General features: G+C 39.5%; 1 protein-coding gene across 1 annotated transcript in view; it reads right to left on the reverse strand.

Annotated features, from left to right (window-relative positions):
* Nucleotides 1-5,766: 5,766 nt before the first annotated feature.
* Nucleotides 5,767-12,005, reverse strand: part of LOC138840137 (NACHT, LRR and PYD domains-containing protein 12-like) — a 55,081-nt gene continuing 48,842 nt past the window's right edge. Inside the window, exon 13 of the mRNA XM_070039944.1 lies at nucleotides 5,767-8,545. Coding sequence (XP_069896045.1) covers nucleotides 8,464-8,545 — 82 coding nt within the window. The 3' untranslated portion in view covers nucleotides 5,767-8,463. The remainder of the gene's footprint in view (nucleotides 8,546-12,005) is intronic.

A 12,005-nucleotide genomic window follows, 5' to 3' on the forward strand; every position in this document is an offset into this window, starting at 1 on the left:
TGGCTTTGATTTTGGTTCTGCTATCTGCTAACCTGTATGGCCTTTAGAAAATTACCTGATAGTGCTGGGTCACATGTATATCATTAAAAATAAAAAATGTTGCCAGGCATCAGTGACTGACATCTATAATCCTAGCTACTCAGGAGGCTGAGATATGAGGATCACGGTTCAAAGCCAGCCCGGGCAGGAAAGTCCATGAAACTCTTATCTCCAATAAACCACTCAGAAAACCGGAAGTGGCACTGTAGCTCAAGTGGTAGAGTGCTAACCTTGAGCTGAAGAGTTCAGGGACAGCGCCCAGGCCCAGAGTTCAAGCAAAATGTTTACTTTAGCTGGGCACTGGTGGCTCATACCTACCTAGCTACTCAGGAGACTAGGATCTGAGGATCGTGGTTCAAAGTCAGCCCAGGCAGGAAAGACTATGAGACACTTATCTCCAATTAACCACCAGAAAACGGGATGTGGCGCTGTGGCTCAAGTGGTAGAGTGCTTGCCTTGAGCTAAAGAGTTCAGGGACAGCACCCAGGCATAGAGCTCAAGTCCCACAAACAACAAAAAATATACATACATACATACATACATACATACATACATACATACATACATACATACATACATACAAAAGAAAATTACCTATCAGTCATATATATGATATCATTAAAAAATGTTTATTTTGGCCAGGCACTGGTAGCTCATACCTAGCTAGATACTCAGGAGACTGGGATCTGAGGATCGCAGTTTGAAGCTAGCTCAAGCAAGAAAGTCTGTGACTCTTAACTCTAATCAGGCACCAAAAAAGCCAGGCATGAAGCTGTGGCTCAAGTGTTATAGGGCTAGCCTTGAGCAAAAAAGCTCAAGGACAACACTCAGGCCCTGAGTTCAAGCCCAGAACCCGTACACACACACACACACACACACACACACACACACACACACACACACACACACACACACGTTGATTTCATAGAATAAAAGAATACAGTAAAGCACTAAATCCTTTCAGAAAGTTTTAGAACAGTAATAGTTCCTATTGCTATTATGATCATGATTATTATTAAAATGTGCTTCTTTTGGAAATGGAGGCATATCCCCAGCTCATTGTGATGAGGATTTAGGAGTGGCTTGGTAAGATAGAGAATGACATATTCACATTGGAAAATTCACATATCACTGCATTTTTGAAATGCTTTGGGAAATATGCCTTAGAGTTGGAAATGGAAGGAAAAGACAAATGAACAACAATAATGAATGAATCATGAATGAAACTGCAAGGTAGTTAACATTTGTCTGCAGTTCTCCCTATTTGTCCAGGTCATTATCTCTCCAATTTAGGCACTTGTGTGCATAGACCAGGCATGTTTTCTACTGATGCTCTAGGATCTTCTCTTTCTTTCCTTATCTTCTTACCTCCCAAACTCACTTGCTTTTTTTTCCAGGGCTTAGGACCGAATCCAGGGCCTTGTACGTGCCAGGCTGGTGCCCTTCCGCTGGACTAAACCCCCAGCCCCAAACTCACTTGCTTTATATGTTCTAGCCTTCAAAGAGACAACCAAAAACTAGTTTGCCAAGCTAATCAAAGGTCAGGTATTACCAGGCTATTAAAAGTTTCTGTTTTTTTAAACATGGTGATTTTGAACACCTTTTCTTCTGGTTTTGGGTTTGTGTGTGTGTGTGTGCTGGAGATCAAACCCTGGGCCTCATCCAAGTTTGGCAATCATTCTAGCATTGAACTACATGCTCAGACTTTCTTTTTGTTTTTTAACAGTACTGAGGTTTGAACTCAGGACTTTGTACATGCTGACAGGCACTCTCATTTGAGCCATTCCATCATTCGGGTGGCTTTAATAATTTTTCAGAGCTAGCCTGGGCTATGATCCTCCTATTTGTAGTTTACATATAACTGGGATAACAGGTATATAATACCAGGGTCAGATTTTTTATTTGTTGAGATGGGATTTCATTTTTTTCTCTCAGGCTGTCTTTGAACCACATTTCTCCTATATCTGTCTCCTGAGTAGCTAGAATTATAGGCATAAGCATTGCTCCTGGCTTTATTTAGAAACTTACATTCCTGCTGCGTTAGTCTTCTGAATAGTTAGGATTTCAGGCATCGTACCCAACATCTTAACACATGAGAGATACTGGTGGGGAGAATCAAAGTCTTGAGAATAAGCTAAGAGGAAGGTCTATGGGCAGGGGAAACTTGATCATGCTGTGGAGGCCCTTTGGTAGAGTGAGCCTTGAAGGAAAGAAAAGCAAAATGAAATCAATTGTGTTGGTGTCTTCAAAGTGGTAACAACCAGAACAATTATATAGATATAGATATATAGATATAGATATAGATATAGATATAGATTTCATGCCATAACAATCATGGTATTCAAGCCATTTAGTGTTCACAAGTTCAGGTGTTGAGTAGGGTTGGGACAGGTGGGGGAAGAACGATGGAAGGAGTGACGTTCATCACAATGTGTTGTACTCATAAACTGACATGTTGAATTGAACCCCTTTGCACAACTACTTAAAGATATATTTTAATGGAAAAAGTTTTGAGGTTTAGTCTGCCCAAGCTGGCTTTGAACCTTGATTTTCATATATCAAAACTCCTGAGTAGTGAGGACTTAGGCATGAGCTGTCAATGTCCAGCTACAAATGGTGTTTGAAAGTGACTCAGTCATGTTTGTGAGAATGTGCATCAGTGTTTATAGCTCTATTGAGTTATAATTGACATTCAACAAACTAGAAACATTTAAAGTGCACAATTTGACAAATTTTAACTGAAATCACCAAAACTCAAGATAATGAACATATTTATCACTTCAACTTGTTTCCCTTTAGTATGTATCTCTTTGTCTTCACATCCCTATTCCTGGGTAACTCCTGACCTATTGTCACTGTAGAATATACATTTTCAGTTTCTACAAGTTTATAAAAATGGAAACCATCTGGCATGCACCCTTTTAATTGCTTTTTCAGCTAGTATATTTATTTGAAAGATCCATATTTCTGCCTCAACTGTTATTTTACTTTACTCCATTGTATGGGTATAGCACATGCTATCCATTTTGATCCATGTTTATGGGCATTTAAGGTTTTCCCAAATGTCACACACAAATAGCATTGCTATGAGCTTTCATATATAAGTCATTGTATAGACAGAGCTTTCATTTTTCGTAGGTAAATATATGGGAATGAAATGGCTTATTGATAAGTAGTATATTTAACTGTGAGCAACTGAAAAAATTTTGCTCCAAAGTGGTTGTATGATTTAACACTCTTAATCAGCATTTCAAAGTTCATCATTGTAAATATTGATATGGTCTATCCTTTTTTTTTGGGGGGGTGTCTGGTCATGGGCCTCAACTCTGGGCCTGGCACTGTCCCTCAGCTCTTCAGCTCAAGGCGAGCGCTCTACCACTTGAGCCACAGCGCCACTTCCGGCTTTCTTTTTTTTTTTGTCGGTCGTGGGGCTTGAACTCTGGGCCTGGGTGCTGTCCCTCAGCTCTTCAGCTCAAGGCTAGTGCTCTACCACTTGAGCCACAGCACCACTTCCGGCTTTTTTTCCTGCTTATGTGGTGCTGAGGAATCAAACCCAGGGCCTCATGCATACAAGGCAAGCGCTCTACCACTGAGCCACCTTCCCAGCCCTGGTCTATCCTTTTAAGTCATTCTTGTGAGTGTGTAGTGCTATCTTAGTGAAGTGTAAATGTTCATTGTAAAGACTAACATTAAATGTCTTTTCATTTGCTCATTTAAGTGTGTCTTTTAGCTGAGTCCTCAGATTCTTGACATTTCAGAAATTGAGTTGATAATCTTTTAATTATAGTTTTTTGTGGTATGAGGGACTGTATTTAGGGCCCCGCAATAGACAATCAATCTACCATTTAAGCCATGTCTCTAGTCCCTCTGAGTTATAGTTTTTAAGTTCCTGAGTACCTAGCTAGCAAGATGAAAATCCTTTAGTTACAAGCCTGAGTACCACAAAAAAGTTAAATATTGTAGATACAAGTATTTTTTTTTATCAGATATACATTGATAGCTATATTTCAAATATTAACTCCTGGTCCTTTGCTTGTATTTTTATCTTTAGAACAGGCCCCTTTGAAGAGCATGTTGTGAAAGATTTTCAGTTTTAAATTTTGATAAAGTCCAAATCTATTGGCTTCTTTCCTTTTGTAGTTCACAGAATTCACATTAAATATTTTCAAAACCAATTTGTCTCAAAAAAGGTTTTGAGACAATTATTTCTAGAAGCTTGAACATAACTATTAATTTCAGTATCTAAGCCATTTTAATATTTATGTACAATGAGATAAGTTGAGAACCATTCTTTTGCAAATGGCTATCCAATTGTTACAGAACTATTTGTTGAAAATGATATTCAGTAGGATTTACCTTGGAACCTTTATTTAAAAAAAACTACTATCAATGTGTGGACTTCTAGACTCTGCTGCTTTATTGTTCACACTTTTATCCTCTGTAGTGCTTTTTTGAAGACTAGCTGTTAGGTTCTGTTTTCTAATTTGGTTATTTTTCTAAGTTATATGGTAAAGAAACAAACACACACATACGAATATTATTGAGCCATAATGAAATTACATCATTTTCAGGAAAGTGAAATTGGAGATCAAAATAGGCAAGACTAGGCACAAATATCATGCTTTCAGATATGTGGGATCTAGAATGGAAACAAATGGCATGAATGTGAAGTGGGGCTTTTTGGGGAAGGAGTACCAATGGGAAAAAAGTAAGTTATTGAGGGAACAATTATATTTCAAGTACTTTATAAACACATATGAAATAGAATGATGAAAATGACTAAAACTCATTTTAAATGGAGATCTAGGACAAGAAGTAAGAAAAGGGAAGTTGGATGCCGGTAGCTCACACCTATAATCCTAGCTACTTAGGAGGCTGAGATCTGAGGCTGAGTTTAAAGCTAGATCAAGACTCTTAACTCCAATTAACTATCAAAACATCCCGAGGTGGAGCTGTGGTTCAAGTGGTGATGCAATCTCTGAGTTCAAATCCCAGGACTGGCACAAAAAAGGGAGGTGGGGAAGTTCAATGAAAAGTACATTATATGCATGCATGGAAAAATCACAATGAAACTAATTCCTTTGTACAACTAATACTCTAAAAATGTAGTAAACTTTTGTTTGAACAATTCCAGGTTATAGTTCCATATGAACTTGAGATTTAGACAGTTTATCTCTAAATTTATTTGTTAGAAAGTAAAATGGACTGTTGGAGGGGTACCTGCAGAAGTGGGGAGGGCTAAGAGACTGAATGAGGGTGAATATGGCTCAAGTATTTGTGTGTGTGTGTGTGTGTGCCAATACTGTGTCTTGAACTTGGTATGGGTGCTGTACCTTAGCTTGTTTATCCAAGGTTAGCACTCTGCCACACCTCTTTCAGTTTATTTGCTTTAAAAACAATCTGTAAAACTAGCACTTACAAGACTGAGGCAAGAGGATCACAAGTCTGAGGCCAGCATGGGATACATAATGAGACCCTGCCTGCCCTCCAAAAAGCTAGGTACCAGGGGTTTATACCTGTTATTGTAGTTGCTAGAGAGGCTGAGATACAGAGGATCACCGTTCAAAGCAAGCACAGGCAGAAAAGTTTACTAGATTCCATCTCCAAAATAACCATCAAATAGTTGGGCTGGAGGCCTGGCTCAAATGGTAGAGCAAAAGCCATACAAGGCTAAGTAAGTGCAAGGCTGAGTTCAAATCCCAATACTGCCAAAAAAGAAAAAATAACTCCAATTTTTTTTAAGTTTATTGTTTTTTCCAATACTGGAGATTTAAACCAGACAATTTCTGTACATACCACTGACCTAGATCCCCAGCCCTGCATTTTATTTTCAACATCAAGTCAACTAATTATAAAAGTAACCCATGCACAAGGTAAAAACATGAAGTAGAAAACAGAGGACCATAGATGAAAGTCCCTTTCCTTTTCTCCCTATATCCTCAGCCCTGAGGTGTTTTGTTTTTTTAATAGTCCAGTGGTCTTTTTTTTCTTTTCTTTTTTTTTTTTACATTTCTTATGCCATGAATTCAAAGGGAATAGGTCCCAAGAGTTCAAGCTCATCCTCATTGGTTCTCACGAAGTGTGCTTCTCTGAGTGGAGCAGGCAGGAGCTTCAGTAGAAACCAGCTTCTTTTCTCTTTGGCTTCCTTCTTTTTCTGGCTGTTTTCCTTGACACAATTCAGGAAACTAGCTCTTAAGCATGCTTCATATGCTCAATACACACATTAATCCTCCTGGCAAGAATCTTGCCCTTTCTTGTTCTCAACAATCCCAACAGTATGCTGGGTAACATTATAGGTGCTTCCAGTTTTGCTATGGTAACATCTGGGGGGCCTGCCTTTCTAAACAGGGCCCACTACTTCGAAAGGCCTAGAGAACATGTATTGGGTACCTTTCCTCTTTCCCTTTGTATTCATCATTTTGACAAATTTTTGGAAGATGGTAGTTCCAAGCCAAAAAGAAAGCCTGAGTTTTATTTTTAACATAAATTCAACTAATTATAAAAGTAACATAATATGTACATGGTGAAATTATTAAGTAGAAAATGGAGGACCATAGATGAAAGTTCCTTTCCTTTTCTCCCTACTACTCTGCTTGCCAAATTCCCCTAGTCAGAAGTAATCACTGTTACCCTGTTACCAGCTCCTTGTATGTATTTTCTGGACACATGTACATATGAATGTACATTCTTTTGTAAGCAAACCAGATGTGCATACCCTTATATACACATAGCTCTCCATTTCCCATTTAATTTTTACCATCAAGGGTTTGGTTTTTTAGGGTGGTACTCAAGTTTGAACTCAGGGCTTCATGTTTGATAGACAGGCACTCTTATCACTTGAGCCATGCCTCTAGCCCTGCCTGTATCTTTTGAGTTCCTAATGTGACTGAGTTTTAACAGATTTTTACCACACGGACAGGGACTAGGTTAGTCAGAGGTCATGATAGGGGAAGTATTAAGAAAAGGTATGTTCATCTCTGTAAATCCAAAACATGACACAAAACCTAGCACACAATAAATGTCCAATAAATACATGATAAATACCTAAAGGCAACAAAGCACTTAAAACAAAATGGGAAATTCTATCTTGACTCTTCCTGGGTTCTTACTGAGTTAGCATTTCCCAGGGTAATGAGGACCAGGGAAGGTGGAGATAGTGATGGATGATGCATTCTAGCAATCACTCACATAGAATAACTTCTCACTCTGATCTCTTCCCCCAGTGGATTCTCCGCCTCCAAAACACACACACACACACACACACACACACACGCATGCGCACACACACACAGTTCAAATGCAGTTAACGATGATGACAATGGCAAGAAAATCTGTGTTCAATGACTACACTACAGTACAGTTATACACTAAACATCCACACTCATACAAACAGGCATAATTAAGTAGTGCCTACTGTGAAATTGGGAGCATGTTGGGAAAGAGCCCTGGTAAGACTAATGTCAACGTATCCCTAATTTATAGATAGGAAAACTAAGGTATCAGGAATCCAAGTGACTTATTCAGGGTCACACAGCTTATCAAATAACTTCCAGTGAAAATTCTACACTTTAATAAGGTTAGCCTGCTTTCTGCTGTTTCCATAGTACATTTGCTCCTGCTTCAGACTTTGTGCTATTTTCTTTCTCCCTACTTGTCTCATCCACTGTTTGGGAGAAACTGGGCAGATGTGGAAATGGTACTGGGCTGAGCAAGATGCTGTTAGAAATGAGAAGTCAGTCAGTCCTGGGAACTATGAAGACATACCAACACATTTGGGAGATACTAGATGTTCAGAAATGAAGTTGAAACTGGAAACTGGATTTTGTGGCAGCTTGCAAAATTCTGATGCAAACATTTCTTTTTTCCCTAGGCTGTTCTGGTGAGCTGCACACAAACACAGCCTTGTAAGCAGGCAGACTTAAAGGCACTGGCCATTATCTCTGCCTATCTGAAATCTATTCATTCTTCAAGGCTCACATAAAGTCTCACTCCCTCCATGAAATAAGTCCCTGCCTCTCCCATTCATTAATTAAAATGTAGCTTAAATCTACAGCAGGAATACCCAGCTGGACTCAAGTCTGTATGCTCCTATTAATGAACTGTGTGATATAAACATAGTCACAATTTCTCTGAACCTTGGTCTTCTCACCTTAAAGGATTTTCATAACAGTACAGTAAACACAATAACACAATATATGAATGTAAAGAATTATTGCTGAAAACACTTTGAACTAAGGTGCATCTGCCATTTACATTCTACTTAGTGGATGCTTTTATGGAAGAAACAGCAATCCCTGCTGCTTGTTTCTTAGCATTTTCAGCAAAGGTGAAAGGATTTGGGAAAATAATACTGAACAGTTTTTAAACGTGGTACTCTAGGGGAAGGGGAGTATGTGCAATCTGCTCAGGCACTGTCCTTGGAAACTACCAGGTGATTCCAGGGTTGCTTATTTTTAAAAGCTCCATCCTTCTCATTGTTTCTTCACATAAATAATCTGTGTCAATACTGTAAAAAAAAAAAAAGGAAAAGAATTTTGCACAAAGTCAGAACATCTGATATCTGCAGTACTTTTCCTATTTCTAAGGGTAAGATGCCCTTCACACTTGCTCCATGGCACCACTCAGTTATCTAACTCCTCCCCAAGCCTTAACTCCTTGCTATGAGTGAATTTTCTCTTGCATCTCTTCACTCCTATACCCTCAGTTTTGTCCAAGGCTCTGTTCCATTAGCTTCCACCCCTGTAACTGCAACTTTTCCCTCTCTATGGGCTCCTATTTCTTACTCTACAAATATATCTATCTGAAAACAAGGGTTTTTTAAAGAACAGGAATAAGCTCTACTCTCTCTCCAACCACACAACTCCCTCCATCTATGAATTCACACATCATTTTTTTTTGGTTAGTCATGGGGCTTGAACTCTGGGCCTGGGTGCTGTCCCACAGCTCTTCAGCTCAAGGCACTCTACCACTTGAACCACAGTGCCATTTCTGGTTTTCTAGTGGTTAATTGGAGTGTCATGGATTTTCCTGCCTGGGCTGGCTTTGAACCATGGTCCTCAGATCTCAGCCTCCTGAGTAGCTAGGATTACAGGTGTGAGCCATGAGTGCCCAGCTTCACATATCTTTTTGCTGTGCTGGTACCGGGGCTTAAACTCAAGAGCCTTGAGCTCTCACTCAGCTGTTTTGCTCACAACTAGTACTCTACCAATTGAGCTTCACCTCTACTTTGGTCTTTCTGCTGGTTAAATGAAGGTAAGATTTGTCTGGTAGGGCTGGCTTCAAATCACCATTTTCATGTATCAGCCTCCTGAATGGCTGGAATTATAGGTGTAATCCACTGGTACCCACCCCTCTTCTTTTTATAAACTTCCTTATAATCTACCTCTTCAAGTCATTGCAAAATGGTTTACAGCCCCACCACACCATTCAGTCAGCCTTATTAAGGCTACTTACAATCTAATTGCTAAATCCAATGGACATTTTCAGGACTCAATACCGTTGAGCATTTTGCCTTCCAAGTTCACTTTTTGCTTAGATTTCAGAACATGATTCTCTCTATGGACTTCCTTTTCAAACCCTCATGACCTATCTCCCAAAGAAGATTCTTCAGGGGCTTTTCTCACTCTTTCTAACATTATATTCACTGTCATAGCTTCAGTTATCATGTCTTCAAAGGTGATCACTTCCAAGTACACATTTTCACATCCAACTGCCTACCTATTAAAAAGCTTTCCCCAATGGAATTCTATGCCCCCATCAGAAAGAATGACATTGCCCCATTTGTTAGGAAATGGAAAAACTTGGAAAAAATTATATTAAGTGAAGTATGCCAGGCCCAAAGAAACGTAGGTCCCATGGTTTCCCTTATTTGCAATATCTAGTATATGCATGAGTCAAGCGGAAAAGGTCAGATAATGTGATGTCAGGAAAATGAACCCTTAGATATGTATTTTAATGTTTTTTTTCTTTCATGCATGTGTTTCTAACGCATTTATAAGATTATCTCTTTGTTGCTTTGTATGTCCCTCCCCCACAGTATAACCCCTGCTTTCACTATATTTGATGTCAGTATAACTTGAGGAGGAGATGGGGAAAAACCAGTTGTTTAAGGATACAGGTGGACCTGTTGCAACAATGAGAAGTACAAGTTGTCATGTCCAAAACGACCTTTACAACGTCGGTGCGGGGGGGGGGGGGGGGGGGAGGGAGGAGGGGAATGGGGGGGAAGGAGAAGGATTGGGATTGGGGGGAGGGGGGAGGCTGGGAAGGGACGTGAAGGGTAAACAAAAGGAGCAGGCTGCAATGCTTGGTAAGAAATGTACGCATTATCCTGCCCATGTAATTGTAACCCCTCTGTACAGTATGTTCACAAATAAAATAAAAGAAAAAAAAAAAAGAAAGAAAAAAAGCTTTCCCCAAGTGGAACACAGGAACTTCAAACTCAGTATGTATATCCTAACTACTTCCAAGTATGCAGTATAGTTCCTAGGGTTTGTTTAGGGATTTTTTTTTAGGGGGGAGGGGCTGGTTCCGGAGCTGGAATTCAGGCCTGAGCTCTGTCCCTGAGCTTCTTTGTCAAGGCTAATGTTCTAGCATTTGAGCATAGCTCCACTTGTGGGTATTTTGGTGAATACTTGGAGACAAGAGTCTCATAGATTTTTTTTGCCAGTACTGGGGCTTGAACTGAGGGCTTTGGCAATGTCCCTGAGCTTCTTTTGCTCAAGGCTAGCACTCTACCACTTGAGCCACAGGGCCCCTTCTGGCTTTTTTCTGTTGATGTGGTACTGAGGAATCAAACCCAGGGTTTCATGCATGCCAGGCAGGCACTCTAACACTAAGCCACATTTGCCTAGACAAAGATCCTCAGACATCAGCCTCCTGAATTCAAACTAGGAAACAATGGAAGGGGGCACACCCTAGTTGTTTGCAAGTGCTCTACCACTTGAGCCACAGCACCACTTCCAGTTTTCTGGAGGTTATTTATAGATAGGAGTCTCACACCCCTCAGTAGATGAATGGATCAAGAAAATGTGGCATATATACACAATGGAATTCTATGCCTCCATCAGAAAGAATGACATTGCCCCATTTGTTAGGAAATGGAAAGACTTGGAAAAAAATTATATTAAGTAAAGTAAGCCAGGCGCAAAAAAAAAAAAAAAAAAACATAGGTCCCATGGTTTCCCTTATTAGCAATAACTAGTATATGTCTGAGTCAAGCAGAAAAGGTCAGATAAGATGATGTTAAGCGAAATGAACCCCAAGATAAGGACACAAGTGGTTTTTTTCTTTCTTGCTATTGTTTCTAACATATTTATAATATGATTTTTTTGTTGCTTTTTATGTCCCTCCCCCACGATATAACCCCTAGTTTTCACTGTATTTGATGTTGGTATAATTTGGGGAGCGGAAGGGAAAAAATAAATTGCTTAAATAGGGATACAGGTTGACCCATTGCAACAATGAAATGTACAAGACGCTATGTTGAAAAATGAACTTTACAATTTGGGGGGCGGGAATGTAGTTGAGATGGGAGGGAAGGGGTGGTAGGGGAAAATCAAAGGAGGAGGCAACAATGCTTAATAAGAAATGTACTCATTACCTTGCTCATGTGATTGTAACTCCTCTGTGCAGTATTTTCACAATAAAAAACTTACTTAAAAAAGCCTCACAGTGTTTTGGGCCTGGGCTGGCTTTGAACTGTGATCCTCAGATCTCAGCCTTCTGAATAGCTAGGATTAAAGGCATGAGTCAGCACCAGGCACACCCTAGTTTTTTTAAATGCATACAAAGCAAGTTTATTTGAAAGTGAAAGGAAAGTAGTAAGACTCTCCAAAGAGAGGGGCTCCAAAAAGTAAAGTCTCTAGTTTCTACTTCTTAATGGAAAAAAGCTAATCTTTATCTAGCAAAGTGGAAGTAAGTATCTTAGTTATTTACATAATGCTTAGTGGCAAATTTTTTTTTTC

Source organism: Dipodomys merriami, unplaced genomic scaffold (assembly GCF_024711535.1).
Source record: "Dipodomys merriami isolate MVZ:Mamm:240054 unplaced genomic scaffold, mDipMer1.0.p SCAF_3, whole genome shotgun sequence".
Classification (NCBI taxonomy): domain Eukaryota; kingdom Metazoa; phylum Chordata; class Mammalia; order Rodentia; family Heteromyidae; genus Dipodomys; species Dipodomys merriami.